This window comes from Leucoraja erinacea, chromosome 3, assembly GCF_028641065.1.
Source record: "Leucoraja erinacea ecotype New England chromosome 3, Leri_hhj_1, whole genome shotgun sequence".
NCBI lineage: Eukaryota > Metazoa > Chordata > Chondrichthyes > Rajiformes > Rajidae > Leucoraja > Leucoraja erinaceus.
In genome coordinates this window covers 111785253-111803640 of record NC_073379.1, presented here as the reverse complement: position 1 = coordinate 111803640, position 18388 = coordinate 111785253, and the positions used below count along the sequence as shown (strand labels likewise).

The following is an 18388-nucleotide window of genomic DNA, read 5'->3' as shown; positions in this document are numbered from 1 at the left end:
ACTGCCATAAGCTCAGGATTGAGGAGCACTTCAACAACAACTCCGTCCCCCGACGCATGTGGCAAGGCATCCAGGCCATCACAGACTACAGACCCTCCAACATCACCCCCACATCCAGCGACGCCTCCTTCCTTGAGGAGCTTAATCACTTCTATGGCCGCTTCGACAGGGACAATCTAGAGACAGCCATCAAGGCTGTGCTACCTGCCGATCACCAACCCCTCACACTCACCCCCTACGACGTGTACGTGGCACTGAGTAGGACTAATGCACGTAAGGCTGCTGGCCCTGACGGCATCCCCGGGCGCGTGCTCAGTGCCTGTGCTGCGCAGCTGACAGACGTCTGGACTGACATCTTCAACCTGTCACTTGCCCAAGCAGTTGTCCCCACTTGCCTTAAAGCCACCTCCATCGTGCCAGTGCCAAAACACTCCACTGCGGCAAGCCTCAACGACTTCCGCCCAGTTGCACTTACCCCCATCATCACCAAGTGCTTCGAGAGGCTGGTCCTGGCACACCTCAAAAGCTGCCTACCCCCCACACTGGATCCCTATCAGTTTGCCTACCGCAAGAACAGGAGTACGGAGGATGCCATCTCAACGGCACTTCACTCCGCCCTCTCCCACCTTGACAACAGAGACACTTATGTAAGAATGCTGTTCATCGATTACAGCTCAGCATTCAACACCATTATTCCATCAAAACTGATCACCAAACTCGGTAACCTGGGCATCGACCCCTCCCTCTGCAACTGGATACTGGACTTTCTAACCAACAGACCCCAGTCTGTGAGGTTAGACAAGCACACCTCTTCAACCCTCACCCTGAACACCGGCGTTCCTCAGGGCTGTGTGCTGAGCCCCTCCTCTACTCCCTCTTCACCTATGACTGCACACCTGTACATGGTACTAACACCATCATCAAGTATGCAGATGATACAACGGTGATTGGCCTCATCAGCAACAACGATGAGCTGGCCTACAGGGAGGAGGTCCAGCACTTAGCAGCATGGTGCGCTGACAACAACCTGGCCCTTAACTCCAAGAAGACCAAGGAGCTCATTGTAGACTTCAGGAAGTCCAGAGGTGGCACGCACACCCCCATCCACATTAACGGGACGGAGGTGGAACGTGTTTCTAGCTTCAGGTTCCTGGGAGTCAACATCTCCGATGACCTCTCTTGGACCCACAATACCTCTACTCTGATCAAGAAGGCTCATCAGCGTCTCTTCTTCCTGAGGAGACTGAAGAAGGTCCATCTGTCTCCTCAAATCCTGGTGAACTTCTACCGCTGCACCATCGAGAGCATCCTTACCAACTGCATCACAGTATGGTATGGCAACTGCTCTGTCTCCGACCGGAAGGCACTGCAGAGGGTGGTGAAAATTGCCCAACGCATCACCGGTTCCATGCTCCCCTCCATTGAGTCTGTCCAAAGCAAGCGCTGTCTGCGGAGGGCGCTCAGCATCGCCAAGGACTGCTCTCACCCCAACCATGAACTGTTTACCCTCCTACCATCCGGGAGGCGCTACAGGTCTCTCCGTTGCCGAACCAGCAGGTCGAGGAACAGCTTCTTTCCGGCGGCTGTCACTCTACTAAACAACGTACCTCGGTGACTGCCAATCACCCCCCCCCCCCCCCCCCCCTGGACACTTATTATTTATTTTTTATTCAAATCGTTTGCTATGTCGCTCTTCAAGGGAGATGCTAAATGCATTTCATTGTCTCTGTACTGTACACTGACAATGACAATTAAAATTGAATCTGAATCTGAATCTGATAGCTAGCACCAGGTAGGAAAGTTCCAGTAGTTTCATGAATGACTACTCTCTGTGTATCTAGAAACATCTCAAACAATACTTTCAAATTCAACAATATATTTAACATAGCAGTCTTCTTGATCACCAAGAAATTATTAAATGCATTGCCATAACTGGCCAAAGATTTGGTGAGTACTTCCAAGCTTGATAGTCTAAACCACCGTGAAGGATCTTAGAACATCAGCTCTGAACGTGCTCATTTTTTCTGACTTTACCATGTATGGCTATTCCTTATCACTTGGTCAAATTAGACCCCAGCCTGAACCAAAGATAGACACGGAATGCCAGAGTAACTCAGCAGGTCAGGCAGCATCTCTGAAGAAAACAAATGGGTGATGTTAGTTCAAGACTGTCGAAGATCTTCATTATTACTAAAATGCCTCTGACATTTGTAAACATTCAAGCAAAAAATCAAAACACTGAGATGTTTGGTAATGGAGCACATTCAGAACTTATGTTGGAATTTTTTGACTAATTTGAGTGAATAAACAAGTTCCTCGAAAGGCTTATTTTGTTAATGAATGGAATTCAACAGACCTGAACTATTTGGATAAATTGTTAAACTCTCCTCAATCTGTAAATACTGTATCATAAATAAATAGTCAGGACTACAGCTGTGACCTCTCTGGAACTTTGTTAATATAAATAAAACCATGTGGGAAGAAATTGTAGTGTCTCGTAGTTCCAGTATTAGTTTAGTTGATTATTGTCACGTGCACCGAGGTATAGTGAAAAGCTTTTGTTGGGTGCTATCCAGTCAAAGAAAAGACTATACATTACAATCAAGCCATCCAGTGTACAGATAAAGGATACAATATTTAGTGTATGAAACAGTCTGATTAAAGCTAGTTCAAAGGTCTCCAATGAGGTAAATGGGTGGTCAGGCCCACACTCTAGCTGGTGAGAGGACAATTAAGTTGCCTGATAACAACTGGAATGAAACTCCCTGAATCTGGAAGTATGCGTTTTTGTATCTCTTCACCATTCTTCTGTAGGTTCACCAGACTGATTCCTAGGATGTCAGGACTTTCATATGAAGAAAGACTGGATAGACTCGGTTTGTACTCGCTAGAATTTAGAAGATTGAGGGGGGATCTTATAGAAACTTACAAAATTCTTAAGGGGTTGGACAGGCTAGATGCAGGAAGATTGTTCCCGATGTTGGGGAAGTCCAGAACAAGGGGTCACAGTTTAAGGATAAGGGGGAAATCTTTAGGGACTGAGATGAGGAAAACATTTTTCACACAGAGAGCGGTGAATCTGTGGAATTCTCTGCCACAGAAGGTAGTTGAGGCCACAGTTCATTGGCTATATTTAAGAGGGAGTTAGATGTGGCCCTGGTGGCTAAAGGGATCAGAGGGTATGGAGAGAAGGCAGGTACAGGATACTGAGTTGGTTGATCAGCCATGATCATATTGAATGGCGATGCAGGCTCGAAGGGCCGAATGGCGTACCCCTGCACTTATTTTCTAGGTTTCTTGCCAAAAGGGAGAAGAGGGATTGACCGGGGTGAGACTGGTCATTGTTTATGCTGATGGCCTTGCTGAGGCAGCACGAAGTGTAGATGGAGTCAATGGAACGGAGGTTGGTTTGTGTTATCGTCTGGGCTACGTCCACAATTCTCTGCAGTTTCTTGCGGTCTTGGATGGAGCTGTTCCTAAACCATACTGTGACGAATTCCCGATAAAATACTATCTACAACTCATCTTTAGAAGTTGGTGATGGTTGTTGGGGACATGCCGAACCTCCTAATGTAGAGGCCTTGCTATGCTTTCTTGAACGTTATTATTATTGCCTGCAGTGTGGATGTTTCAGCTAACTCCCGTCTTCTATTTTAGAAACCAAATCAACCAAAGTGATGGAAACGCGTATTTGCAGAATCTGGCCGCTGTCAACTCCAGACATCGTGCACTATCTGAAGATGAGTTGGGATGAAGATCTGGGAAATGGTTTCACAATAATTCTCTGCAATGGAGAACACGCTTGGAGTGGAAAAGGTACAGTATACTTATTTTTGTTCCGTTGCAAAAATCACATCTCTGTTCTCTGGATAAGATTTGTTGTCAGTGCCAGTGTCTAACCTTGTTGCATGCACTTCAGCATGGTAATCAGAAATTAGAAGATTGCTCCCAAATAAATATGCTTGCTGTATTCATCACCTTGCGTTAGAGTTATGACCCCCCCCCCCACCAACCACCTGTCTCAACTGCAAAGCTCTATTCTTTAGTAACCCTTCAAGTTGTTTCACCAAATCAGTTTTCCTTATTTCCTAGCATACTGCCAGTTACTGCCTCATCTTTGATCATTAACGACCAAATACCTTGTCAATATCTCATCTTACCCTTCCAGACTACCATTGAACAAGTCACTCTTTTCCCTGAGCAGGCCCTTCACTTAGCAAGTGTGCAGGATCTCTTGTGTAGGAAGGAACTGCAGACGCTGGTTTGCACCGAAGATAGACATAAAATGCTGGAGTAAATCAGTGGGACAGGCAGCATCTCTGGAGCGAAGGAATGGGTGACGTTTTGGGTCGAGACCCTTCTTCAGACTTTCTTATTCTTGTTAAGATTCTGAATTACTTTACTTCAAACCATTATTTGCAGTAGTAGTGGAAGACCAATGCAGAAAGGCTGTGGCCTGGTCTGGTGCAAGGCTGATACCTTGAAGGATAAACAACTGAATCAAATGGGAGTTCCAAAGGAGGGACTTATTACACACAATTGGAGAAACAAGGATTACAGGAAGGCACGGCAGATGCTGGTTTAAATCGAAGATAGACACAAATGGAGTAACGCGGCAGACAGGCAGTATCTCTGGAGAGAAGGAATGGGTGACATTTTGGGTCAAGATCCTTCTGAATAAGGAGGGTCTCAACCTGAAATGTCACTCATTCCTTCTCACCAGAGATACTGCCTGTCCCGCTGAGTTACTCCAGCATTTTGTGTCTTTCTTGGTGAAACAGAAACATCGGCCATGTGGGATGTTTTTAAATGTGTGCTGACGAAAGCTCAGGATATGTACGTCCCAGTTAGAGTGAAGGGCAAAGCACGCAAATGTAAGGAAACTTGGCTGACGAGGGAAATTGGGGGATTGGTCAAAAACAAGAAGGATGCATGGGACAGTTATAGGCAGCTGGGATGAAGTGCATTCCTGGAGGAGTTTTGGGAACTAAGGAGTAAACTGAAAAAGGAGATCAGAAGGGGAAAAAGGGACCAGGAGATAGCTCTGGCAGGTAGCATCAAGGACAAAGGACAATCCCAAAATATTTTATAAATACATAAGGGGTAATAGGGTAACTAGAGAGAGAGTGGGACCTCTCAGGACACAAAGTGGAGCCACAGGAAATGGGCAAGGGTCCCCAACTAATATTTCTCCTCTGTATTTACTGAGGAGAAAGACAGTAGAATGGAGGAAGTTGGGGTAGTCAATGGAAGTGTCTTGAGAGCAGTCAGTGTTACCGTCGAAGAGGTACTGAAGGAGCTGTCGTGTATGTGTAGACAAATCTCATGGGGCTTGATCAGATTGTATATCCGAAGACAAATTGGCTTGCAGAGGGGAATCTCTAGAGAGGAAATTGCTCAGGGAGTGCTGGGCCCTGGTACATGAAATTTGGATTACGAGTCAAGTCCTTAAAGTGGGTGGGTTTTACAGGAAGAGTGCTGGAGGATCTTGACTGCCAGAGGGTAGGAAATATTTTTCAAGAAGGGGCATTTTGCTCAAACAAGGGCAAGACCTACACTGTGAAAAATTGATCCTTTATTTGTCATTCAGACCTTATGGGAACTATATACCGGTGAGCTTAATATCTGCAGTTGGAAAGTTACTGGAGTAGGGTATTCTGAGCGATTAGGATATACAGGCATTCCGCAAACGGGGGCACAGGGCTGATTCGGGGATAGTCCAGCATGACGACGGTCTGAACGTCAGCCACCGGAGCACCGAGATCATGTCTCACCCCGAGCCGGGTCGCCCTCACGTGAGCGCCGTTGCCAGGCCGCCCTTTTTACCCTTGAGCCAGGCCGACCCTGATCAGCCCCTCAAAAGCGGTCGAGCCGGGACGGGAGCGAGGGGGCTGAGAGCTCTGCCTAGCCTTGAGGTGCTTGCCATTAGGTACGCCAAGAAAGTCGCATTCCCCCAAAGGGAGAGACAGAAAGCCCTGTTTAGCCCCCCCCCCCCCCCACTCATACAGTAAAAACCCAAAAACTTAAGACTGCAATCAGTTCAGCGCCGTATTGGATAGTGTTGTATAGAGGGAAGTTCAGGGAAGATCAGGCTTTTGGACTGGCCTTATCAGTCAGAGTATTGATACTGATCATGACTCTACACCAGAACTGTTTTACACAAAATTACACACTGAACTTGAATTGTAAATGAAAATTCTGACAGAAAGTTTATTAGTATGTTATCTGCTATAATTAATTGCCATTTCTGTTTCTAGTGTCGAGTGATCAAATTATAATAGAAGCAAATGAGGCTGAAATGGACAGAGAAAAATATGTTGAAGACCTTCGAAGAGCATTAACAATGCAGGAAGAAAAAACTAAAAACTACAGCTTTGACTTTATAAAGGACAGCGAAAGAGACGTTTTCCATTTCTCATACGACAAGGTCTCACAAGACATCTCAGTAAGTATCAAAATAACTATTCTGTATCAAATTAAGAATGTTTTAATAAAAAATAGTGCAATATTAAAGTTGTAATTGTCGTGCTCAGTTTTAATTCAGTTTTAAACTTTAATATTTCAGAGTATAAATTAATATTTCATTAATATTTTTGGCATTTATATTTCAAAGTATAAATGGATGATTGTGTTTCTGAGCCATGGAGGATGTATAGGAATACCTCCGTATCTCCTGATTTTGCAGTGGGGGATTTGAATTGCTGTAAAATGGACCACATTTCTTTCCTTCAGTAATTCAGCCATAATACTTGAATCAAATTTCCCAGTCAATATATGTAAGATCATGAGAAGTATTGTTTCTTTTCCCCAAAGATGTAAAAAATGCAAGGTCATTTTATAATCATTTGTGCGTCAGAACTCAATTGATGTTATCAATTCAAATTCTAGCAAGATGATGATAATAGTTCTTAATTAAAGAGTTGTAATCTCAGTGGTTGCCATTGTTATGCCTTCTGACTCTTTCCTCTCCTCATCTCCACTCTTCTAATCTAGTTACACCTGCTCTTTGTTTCTTGTTGGTTCTAATGCGTTTGCCAATTGTTTTCATTTTGATGAGACAGCTTGCTGTCACAAATAGTAGTAACATTTAAGATATTTAATTAGATGTAAAATATTGTCATTTTAGAGGTCATGTTTTTGTTGCAAAAAATATTTTTAAAATATATTTGGATATTTATTCAAGATGTATTCAAGAGAGTTGGATACAACTCTTGGGCTAATGGAATCAAGGGATATGGAGAGAAAGCAGCAATGGGGTACTGATTCTGGATGATCATCCATGATCCTATTGAATGGTGGTGCTGGCTCGAAGGCCTAATCCTGCACCTATTTCCTATGTTCCTAAGTATCTCAATTTAAAGGGGACATGACTTGAGAATTAACCATATAACCATATAACAATTACAGCACGGAAACAGGCCATCTCGGCCCTACAAGTCCGTGCCGAACAACTTTTTTTCCCCTTAGTCCCACCTGCCTGCACTCATACCATAACCCTCCATTCCCTTCTCATCCACATGCCTATCCAATTTATTTTTAAATTATACCAATGAACCTGCCTCCACCACTTCCACTGGAAGCTCATTCCACACCATTCCACACCGCTACCACCGCAATTAAGGGACAGAAGTTTAGGGGTAACATGAGGGGGAACTTCTTTACTCAGAGAGTGGTAGCTGTGTGGAATGAGCTTCCAGTGAAGGTGGTGGAGGCAGATTCGTTTTTATCATTTAAAAATAAATTAGATAGTTATATGGATGGGAAAGGAATGGAGGGTTATGGTCTGAACGCAGGTATATGGGACTAGGGGAGAATATGTGTTCAGCATGGACTAGAAGGGTCGAGATGGCCTGTTTCCGTGCTGTAATTGTTACATGGTTATATGGTTATAATATTCTAAACAGAGTTAGTCGGAATTCAGTCTTGCCTAGAGTGTCGTTTTCATTTTGTGGGATGTGGACATGTCTGGCACTGTATTGTATATCCATTTGTATCCCATAACCCAACAGAAGAGGCGTTTAAGGTTGCTTCAGTTGTGAATCTGGTGTCGTAAATAAGGCAGATTTCTTCCTGTGAAGGATGTTTTGTCTTTATTGAAATGGTCATCTGGATTTCTGGATAAATAATTTGCCAATTTATTGTGACACCGTGTTTTATGTAAGCATTATCATAATTTAACTTTAATTGGGAAAGATTTCCATCAGGCGGCAGGATATTTTTAGGAATGAAGTGAGAGTGCGTATATTCTACATGTGCCGTTATATACTTTATCAGGGATATTCATATTTCAAGAATTTATTTTGTTTCAGAAATAGACCTGTTGAGAGTAGTACGCACTTGTGATGAATCGTGACACTATACTTTGCAATAGTCGTATTCCGTCTCCCTCTCTTCTCGTTTGTTCTTTTCATAAATGGAATATTGGGATTTGTTATAGGGGATAAATTCCAAAACTGAAAAGCTCCTTTTCATTCAAAACTATAACTTTTGTTTAGGCAGCAGTAAGATATGTTTTCTTTTGACACAAAACATGCACACTGTTGCTATTTACCTGTTTAACCTAGAAGCAATTCCAGCGTTAGAGGAAATGGAACTACAATTAAATGGGGACTGGGTCTTGTGCTAAAATTGACATGGAGGATATTTTAATTTAAATATTACTCATGGCCTTATTATGAAGAAAATATTGCAGATCACCTACTGCCTGTATTAAAAATGGTATTTCATGGTATAATATATGGAATGAATTGCATTATTTTTTCTCTTTTTAAAAAAAAAACCTCACAATGTTAAAACAACAGTGGGTTTATTGGGGGTGCTGCACAGAAAGTTAGTTGTGTCACAAGCAGCTGCAGAGCAAACTAAACCACCCACACACAAGCTCAGTGAGGGGCTGCCAAAGATTCTACACTGACCAGTCAAACCGTTGCCACCTAAACAAACACCAGAGCACAACCACAGAGTTGGTCTATGATCTAAGTAGGTGAAAAAGCTATTTATCTCACAACATGAGATAGGGGTAACTGTTTTTAAGGCAAATACAAGACTCGGAAAACAAATAATTGCTTGCAAATGAACTGACTCTGTCAACAGACTAGTTTTCAGAATACAGACAGGTATTTCAGTTTGAAAATGCTCATTTTAATTCCAATAGGTGAATCATCTAATTTGGGAAACCTGAAAATGTATCGGGTTTATGATAAAGTGAACCTGTACTGCTTATTTTCATGGACAATCTCTGCTTGATGTATTATATCCCACAGCAGATGTTCTACTTGGAGAGGTTCACAAAATGTGTCCGCAGTAGCCAAGCAAAACTTGCCATTGATATGACAGTGTAGGCACTAAAGATGCCAGTCCTTCAACATGTGTGCACATTGTCATTCTTACATCCCCATCCCTCATACGGTTCCGCCTGCTTCTCACATCAGATCGTGAGTTGTTGGGATGTTCAGCATGGGACACACTAGTCAACCTGAGGAGTACCTTCAGCAACACACTGGTTCCACCATGATGCAGTACAGAAGTTCAAGTTCAAGTGAGTTTATTGTCATGTGTATAGGACCATGAAATTCTTGCTTTGCTTCAGCACACAGAACATAGTAGGTAGGCATTGACTACAAAACAGATCAGTGTGTCCATATACCATAATATCAATATATACACACATGAATGAATAAAATGATGAAGTGCAAATAACAGATAATTGGTTATTAATATTCAGTGTTTTGTCCGAGCCAGGTTTAATAGCCTGGTGGCTGTGGGGAAGTAGCTATTCCTGAACCTGGTTGTTGCAGTCTTCTGTGGCGTACAGAACGCCACAGGAGATCCTTCTTCCCTGTGGCTATCAAACTGTACAACTCCTCCCCCTTCTGTCGTGGGGTAGACTGACTCCCCTTCCCCCCAAATCTTTACACATCCCCGATCCTTTCCACTTGTCACTTTAATTTCATGTTTCATGTATCTTGAGTTTTATGACTGTTGGCAGGTCAATTGCTGTCCTGGGATGAATAAAGTTGTATCGTATTGTATTGTAGCTCTGCATTTGCTGTGCACTATCCATGTTTCCTGAGATGCTGCGTGACCCGCAGAGCTACTCCAACCCTCTGCCTCTTCTTTTGTAAACCACCATCTGCAGTTCCTTGTTTCTATAAAATATGGTGACCCTGTTTTAGAAATGTGCACATAAAGTCTGAATATGTGGATATAACTTGTTGTTCAAGAAGGAACTGCAGATACTGGAAGATCGAAGGTACACAAAAGTGCTGGAGAAACTCAGCGGGTGCAGCAGCATCTATGGAGCGAAGAAAATAGGTGACGTTTCGGACCGAAACCCTTCTTCACATGTATATAACTTGTTTAGTTTAGCATCACTTATATGCAAATGCTGCAGACAAGATTCCAATGGCCATTTATGTAACGGAGCTCACATGTATGTAATGTAGAGGAAACCAAATTGGTGTTATCCCATTTCGATTACAAAGCTTGCAAAAACTTGTTGCAACATAGGTTACAGCGAAAATATTATTGTTCTTCAGTGCTTAGAAAATAGGTGCAGGAGGAGGCCATTCGACCCTTCGAACCAGCACCGCCATTCATTGTGATCATGGCTGATCACATTAACCCGTGCCTGCCTTCTCCCCATATCCCTTGACTCCACTAGCCCCTAAAGCTCTATCTAACTCTCTCTTAAATCCATCCAGTGATTTGGCCTCCACTGCCCTCTGTGGCAGGGAATTCCATAAATTCACAACTCTCTGGGTGAAAAAGTTTTTTTCTCACCTCGGTTTTAGATGACCTCCCCTTTATTCTAAGACTGTGGTCCCTGGTTCTGGACTCGCCCAACATTGGAAATATTTTTCCTGCATCTAGCTTGTCCAGTCCTTTTATAATTTTATATGTTTCTATAAGAACCCCCTCATCCTTTTAAACTCCAGTGAATACAAGTCTAGTCTTTTCAATCTTTCCTCATAGACAGTCCAGCCATCCCAGGGATCAATCTCGTACTTTGCTGTACAATTGCTGTACAATTGCTGTACTGAAGCTGTAATTAAATCTTGTTTGAGTGACGGTAAAAACGAAACAAAATTATCTGAATCACACCATTAAATTATGGCCCAAACTGTCCCAGACACTTGCTTCTTTTATTTGTGATGTAAACACTTGAATTGCTAAAATGTTATTGCACATGTTAATGATATAAAATAGCTCAGCACAGGAACCAGCTCTTCAGCCCACAATGTTTGTGCCAAACATGATGCCAAGTTAAACTGATCTCATCTGCCAGTATATGATCCATAACCCTCTATTTTTTGCCCTTCAATGTACCTATCTAAAAGCATCTTAAATGCCACTATTGTATCTTCCTCCACCATTCGTTCTTTGTGGGGAAAAAAAACTTGCCCTGCACATCTCCGTTAAACTTTCCCCCCGCCCCCCATCACCTCTATGTCCTCCAGTGTTGGACATTTCCACCCAGGGACAAAGGTTTTGACAATCTGCCCTATCAATGCCTTTCATAATTTTAGATACATCTATCAAATCTCCGGAGCCGTTCCAGAGAAAACAATCCAAGTGTATCCAACTTCTCCCTGTAGCTGGAACCCTGTAATCCAGGCAGCATTCTGGTAAACCTCCTTTGCACCATCTCCAAAGCCTCCACGTTTTTCCTGTAATGGGGCGACCAGAACAGCATGAAATACTCAAAATATGGCTTAACCAGAGCCCTACAAAGCTGCATCATGAAATGTTACCATTATTTATAACATTTTCAATAATGACTATGATTTCCTGCTCCTCGACTATGCAAAAGCATTTATCTGTGTGAAGTAATTTGAAAACTGCAATCACAAACACTCACATAGATAAGTGATATATAATAGGTTTGAGATTAGATGTGTAGGAAGGAACTGCAGATGCTGGTTTAAATCGAAGATAAACACAAAATTCTGGAGTAACAAGCAGTATCTCTGGAGAGAAGGAATCGGTGACGTTTCGGGTCGTGATACTTCAGTCTGAAGAAGGGTCTCGACCCGAAACGTCACCATTCCTTCTCTCCAGAGATGCTGCCCGACCCGCTGCGTTACTCCAGCATTTTGTGTCTATCTGAGATTAGATGCTTTCTTTTGTGTTTGTACACCAGATACTTCAATTTATCATCATTGACCAATTGCATAATTGGACCTTGTGTTCCTTACAAACTGGAGTATACCATTTCTTACCCAATATCCAAATTGATAGAAGATCCAGGCATTATTGTGGACAACCTTTACTCTGTATACCAGATGTTGGAACTGATGACGTCAGATTGTTTGTTCTTCTCTATGAAAGAGCAGACCGGATAATTATTCTTACCCATTTCAATCTTAGCATCTGAACTCCTGAATATTTTGTTAAATTAATCAAACGAGAAAAAAGCAGTATTTTTGATTTTGGTATTTGATTTATTATTATTAAAACATAATAGTTTAGAGTCCACACTTGATTTTTCTCTAAGTGTGGACTTCAAAATTAAATATATCTAATTTAGTGTGCATTCTATTGAAGAATCTAAAATTTGAAAAATACTACTTTTAAGCAGACGGTGATAGCTCTTAGGGCTAACGGAATCAAGGGATATGGGGAGAAATCAGGAATGGGGTACTGATTCTGGATGATCAGCCATGATCATATTGAATGGCGGTGCTGTTTCGAAGGGCCGAATGGCCTACTCCTGCACCTATTTTCTATGTTTCTATTTCCGCAAAATGATGAAGTCCATTTGTACATGAATGGAGGACTTCAATCTATTTAAGTCATGTGTAGCTGTTTATTGGCCCCTTCTAATGGTTCTCGAGTATATCTGGCCAAACAAAATTTGTACTCTAGATAATTTATTTATTATTGTGATATTTAAGATAATGTGTAACTGACCATAGATGCGACTCGAATGCCTTTGCAGATACAAGTAGTGGTGGATCTGTGGAATTCTCTGCCACAGAAGGTAGTTGAGGCCAGTTCATTGGCTAGATCAGGGGGTATGGAGAGAAGGCAGGTACAGGATACTGAGTTGGATGTTCAGCCATGATCATATTGAATGGCGGTGCAGGCTCGAAGGGCCGAATGGCCTACTCCTGCACCTATTTTCTATGTTTCTATGTTTCTAAGAAAATAAATTAAATTAACATGAAATAAATGTTCGGACAAATAGTGATTTTAAGTCACGTTAATGAGCTAAAGTCAAACCAAACAACTTATAAATTTGTATTCTCATGGCAATTAAGATCAAGACATTAAATTCATTTTTACTCTCTAATGGGGAAGGACCTATCAACCACATGGCTTTTAAATAGTATATATTACAGAGGTGTCACCTGAAAATACAATTCTGCATAAGCTCGACTTCTTGCAGACGTTTTAGCACCATGTGCTTGAACAGGTTCTCTGATGTAATATACTGTGAAAGCAAACATAAATGTAGTTGTAATAAAATACATTAATGCAAAATCCATCTGCCCATAACTATGCCAAATAACCCTAGTTACTACTGGTTTCTAATAATATTTCAATGTCAAGTAAATGCCTTAAATATTTCTTGAGCAGCAAAGAGAAGCTTTGTCTTTAAAGATATTTGAATTTTCTAAGCCATTTCACAAAGGCAACAACCTGGAATGGCAGAATAATTGGCTGGAAACCAGAATAATTGGCAGGGTAACCAGAATAAACTAAAAGTTGAGGGAATACTATCTTTAGTTCATATGGAAAAAAAAACATTATGATATTTATTTTCAGCACTTAATTTTACAGTGATTTTTAAAGTGCCCACTTTCATGATTTCTTGCCAAGAATCTGATATTCTTGAATCTCATGCCCAAGCAATTTCCAAGATCTCCTATTAATCATTTATACAAGAGGTTTTGTATTTGTCTTCTGATGCAAATCTTGTTTTATTAGCCAGAAGGCTTTTCCGAGATTCCTCAGGTCTGTTATGATGGTCTGTAGGAAATTATTTAACATGGGCTTCCAGCAGTCTGAGGATATTGTTGCAGATCCTCGGCTAAAACTTCAATCCCACTTGTTTTGATGTTCAGGTATTCCTCAGCAGAGCAAAAGAATGTCGGCTGTACTAATTAATGTTTGAATCCTACATCCCTGGTTGGTGAAACCACTTGGTCTTCCAGCGAATTGTAATGAGTGTTGTTCAGCAGTTTCTCACTTTGACCAATCTCTCCTGCTTGAGCAAGTCTTAGACTTGAGAGCAAGTTGATGTTGTCAGCATAGACATGATTGTCCTGATATGTGAGAAAGAAATACAGCTTGAAATTTCAGGTGAGTGATGTGTAAAATGGTTATATCGAGACCCAAGGAGCTGCAGATACAGGAATCTTGAGCAAAAAAACAAACTGCTGGAAGAACTCGGTGGGTCAGGTAGCATCTATGGAAGGAAGTGGACAGATGACATGAAACATCATCTGTCTATTTCTGACCCACTGAGTTCCTCCAGCAGTTTGTATTTTGGTTTACTTTATTTTTCTCTCTACAGGAGGTAGGAAATTGTACAATGTCATTCTAAATTTGTGTTACTGTTAAATGGTTTACAAACTAATAGATTTTCATTGAGGTATGCAGGATGTAAGTGGGCCATTTGGACCAACATTTCCATTCTGACCAAGTTAGTACTCTGGGCCAATTTTAGTATCATCTATAAATTTACTAAAAATGCCCACAACGTTGTCATCCAAATCATTAATGTAAATAACAAACAACAGTGGACCCATCACCGATCCCTGCAGCGTATCACTGGTCACGGGCCTCTAATTGGAAAATAAGCAACACTCTGCAACCAGTTCTTTATGTAAGAATGGGTCAACTGGGCTTGTATTCACTGGAATTTAGAAGGATGAGAGGGTACCTTATAGAAACATATACAATTCTTAAAGGATTGGACAGGCAAGATGCAGGAAAAATGTTCTTGATGTTGGGGGAATTCAGAACCGGGGTCACAGTTTAAGAATAAGGGGCAGGCCATTTAGGACTGAGATGAGGAAAAACATCTTCACCCGGAGAGTTGAGAATCTGTGAATTATCTGCCATAGAAGGCAGTGGAGGCCAATTCACTGAATCGTTTCAAGAGAGAGTTAGATTCAGTTCTTAGGGCTTAAGGAATCAAGGGATACGGGTAAAATGCAGGAATTGGGGTACTGCTTTTGGATGATCAGCCATGATCATATTGAATGGCGGTGCTGGCTCGAAGGGCCGAATGGCCTTCTCCTGCACCTATTGTCTATGTTTCCATGTTTACCCTTTGACTCCGTCCTTCAAGCTTGTGTTGTACCCAAGCAGCTAGCTTGCCCTCGATTCTTGTCTTGATTCTACACAAATAAAAACATTTCTTCCATCGAACCAATCAATCAATCAACCTTTATTGTCATCTTGCAAAGCAACAGTTGTACAGTGCAAAATGAGAAGACGTTTCCCAGGGAATACCGGAGCATCGCACATGAAAATTTAAAGCATTTCACACATAATAACAATAAAAACAATCCAGTCCCTGATGAAACAGTATAAATAGTTAAAAGCAGGTAAAAGAGCAACATTAAAATACAGTAAAACCAATCATTAAACGTGTCCAAAGACAGGCAGCTCGATTTGTTACTAACACCTATGAGAGAGAAGCGAGTGTCACCAAACTTCTGAATTCTCTGGGGTGGAACCCTCTCCAAGACACACGTGAAGCTCACCGTTTGACCTGTTTTTACAAAATGTTAAATGGTCAGCTCGACATAGACTACAGACCGACACCAAACCCAAACCAATTAGGAGCAGACGAGGGCATTCGATCCAATTTGTGATCCCAGCTACAAAGACAGATGTGTACAGCAATTCGTTCTTCCCCCGCACAATTTAGTAGAGAGTAGAGTGTTTAATTTGTTCATGATATATGTATTTTTATTTCTATTTATTTTTTACTGCACACTGAATGGACACTGGTTGAGCAACGTTTTTTTGTTTCCTCTGGGTATGTGAGTACTCAGGAAAATGACAATAAAGATATACTATACTATACTATACAATTAAAGCATGGAATAATCTCCACCCAACTATAGTTACCCAACCAGATGCAACTACATTTAAAGTAGCTCTTTCTTCCCAATAACCCTTTCTGGCTTTAGCCCTCCCTTCACCACCTCCAGTTTAAATTCCATTTTGGAGGACCAAGAAACCAAGAGCGAAGGAAATAGGGCCGAACCCCTTTGTCAGGCTCATTAGTCTTGTAATTCCCTGGATTGTCCTTGCTGCCCATTTTAAATAATGTTAGTGGAGATGTCGTCAATATTAGGGGAGTTGAATTCTCAACTAATACTGCCCTATTATTTTACAGGTATCTATCTGCATTCTCCCTGCACATCTGCTCCTCTAAAACAGTCCCATCAAAGTGATAATTTCCTTCCTGCTTCTAAATTCTACCAGGGTAGTCTCACCTGACAATATCCAAAAAATATCCTCTGTAAGAACTTTAGTTGTGCTTTCAAAAAATACAATCTTACTCCACTCCTCTCTTCTCTGTATCTTTATCATGTCCGTAGCATCTGTAACCTGGAACATTGAACTATTAATCCTGCTTTTTATTAGCCATGTTTCTATATATTATATGTTTCAGTTATGTCTATAATATCCCAGATCTCTATGCCAATCCATGCCCTGATATTGTCGCCTTATCTGTTAAATCTCATGTATTGAAATACATGCAGTTTAAATCATCAGTCTTTCCTCTTCATTTGCCATGCTCCTGTATGTCCTGTCTGCTAATCTTACACTCATTGACTACAGTATTATCCCTAAACTTCCCACTTACTTTCTAATCACCCTGCCACTCGAGTTTAAACTCTTCTGAAAATTACTTGCATCTCTCTCCGCTAGGCTATTGGTTCTCCTGCCAGTTCAATGCAACCTGTCCCTCGTATGATCGAAAAACGATCCAGAATTGTGAATTCCTTCCCAATGCGCCTTCTCCTCAGCCACACATTCTGGCAGTCTCTATTTGTACCCTCACGGACACATGGCACTGTGAGTAATCTAGAGTACAACTCTTGAGGTCTTACTTTTTAACGTCTTTCATAACTCCCTAAATTAACTTTGCTGTTTCACATCCATTTTCCAACCTATGTCATTGGTACCAATGTGTACAACAACTTCTGGCTGCTTACCCTCCCTCTTGTGCCATATATTTTCTAAAACTGCCAGGCCGAAGGGCCTGTTTCCACGCTGTATGACTATGGCTTAAAAATGCAATTGTTACTTTTTTACACAGAGAGTTGTGAGTCTGTGGAATTCTCTGTCTCAGAGGACGGTGGAGGCAGGTTCTCTGGATATTTTCAAGAGAGAGCTAGATAGGGCTCTTAAGGAAGCGGAGTCAGGGGATATGGGGAGAAGGCAGGAACGGGGTACTGATTGGGGATGATCAGCCATGATCACATTGAATGGCTGGCTTGCAGGGCCGAATGGGCTCCTGCACCTATTGCCCATTGTCTATGATTCTTGATTTTCTGCATGATTAGTTCTTCGTATAACAGGTAGTGAATAATGATGGTTGTAAGTTGTGACTTTGATCCCATTTTTGTTGTTAAGTTAGAAATGTACATTATGCCTTCATGCATAAGTTTGAAAACACATACCTCCAGATACAAGGGACAGATTATTCCTCGTAGTTATCAGGTAAGTGAACCATCATCTCAACAGCTGGAGTGTGGTCCTTACCTCCCATCTAACTCATTGGAGACCTTTGAACTATCGTTAATCGAACTTTACTGAACTTTACCTTGCACTAAATGTTATACTCTTTATCGTTAGTGTGTGCGTGTGTGTGTGTGTGTGTGTTTGTGTGTGCGTGTGTGTTTCACTGTACCTCGGTACAAGTGACAATAATAAACTGAACTAAGCTGATGTCAAAGAGTGCAAAATGCAATGGGGAAATGAAAGTTGCACTTGCATCAATTACAATCTGAATTACCCAAGTCAAATTTTTCCAATTAGTCCAATCATTTAAAAATGTGCAAAATGATTTTCATACGTGATATGGATTAAAAAACAGTGATAAATCAGATTGATTTTCCTGGCTATTAATTAACACAAATGTTTCCCATATTTCAGTTATTGATTATTTTAAGAACTCATTGCTTTAATATATTCTACATTATAACCCATCTGCTTTTGTCATATGGGCACGGAATAGAAGTAGGAAGATCATTTTTAATTGAACAATTAGTCTAAAAGTAAATGGCTCGATTGCCATCATGCAGCAAGGAAACAGGCCCTTCAACCCACCATCAGTCTCCCGTTCATACTAGTTCTATTACCTCACTTTCATATCCACTCCCGACATACAAAGGGTGATTTACGGAGACCAATT

At 41.4% G+C, this 18388-nt stretch overlaps 1 protein-coding gene across 3 annotated transcripts in view; it reads left to right on the top strand.

The window, feature by feature from the left end:
- Nucleotides 1-18388, top strand: part of xrcc4 (X-ray repair complementing defective repair in Chinese hamster cells 4) — a 417291-nt gene that overhangs the window by 42561 nt on the left and 356342 nt on the right. For all 3 annotated transcript variants that reach the window (XM_055633394.1, XM_055633392.1, XM_055633395.1), the window contains exons 2-3: nt 3658-3816; nt 6258-6445. In XM_055633394.1, coding sequence (XP_055489369.1) covers nt 3658-3816; nt 6258-6445 — 347 coding nt within the window. The remainder of the gene's footprint in view (nt 1-3657; nt 3817-6257; nt 6446-18388) is intronic.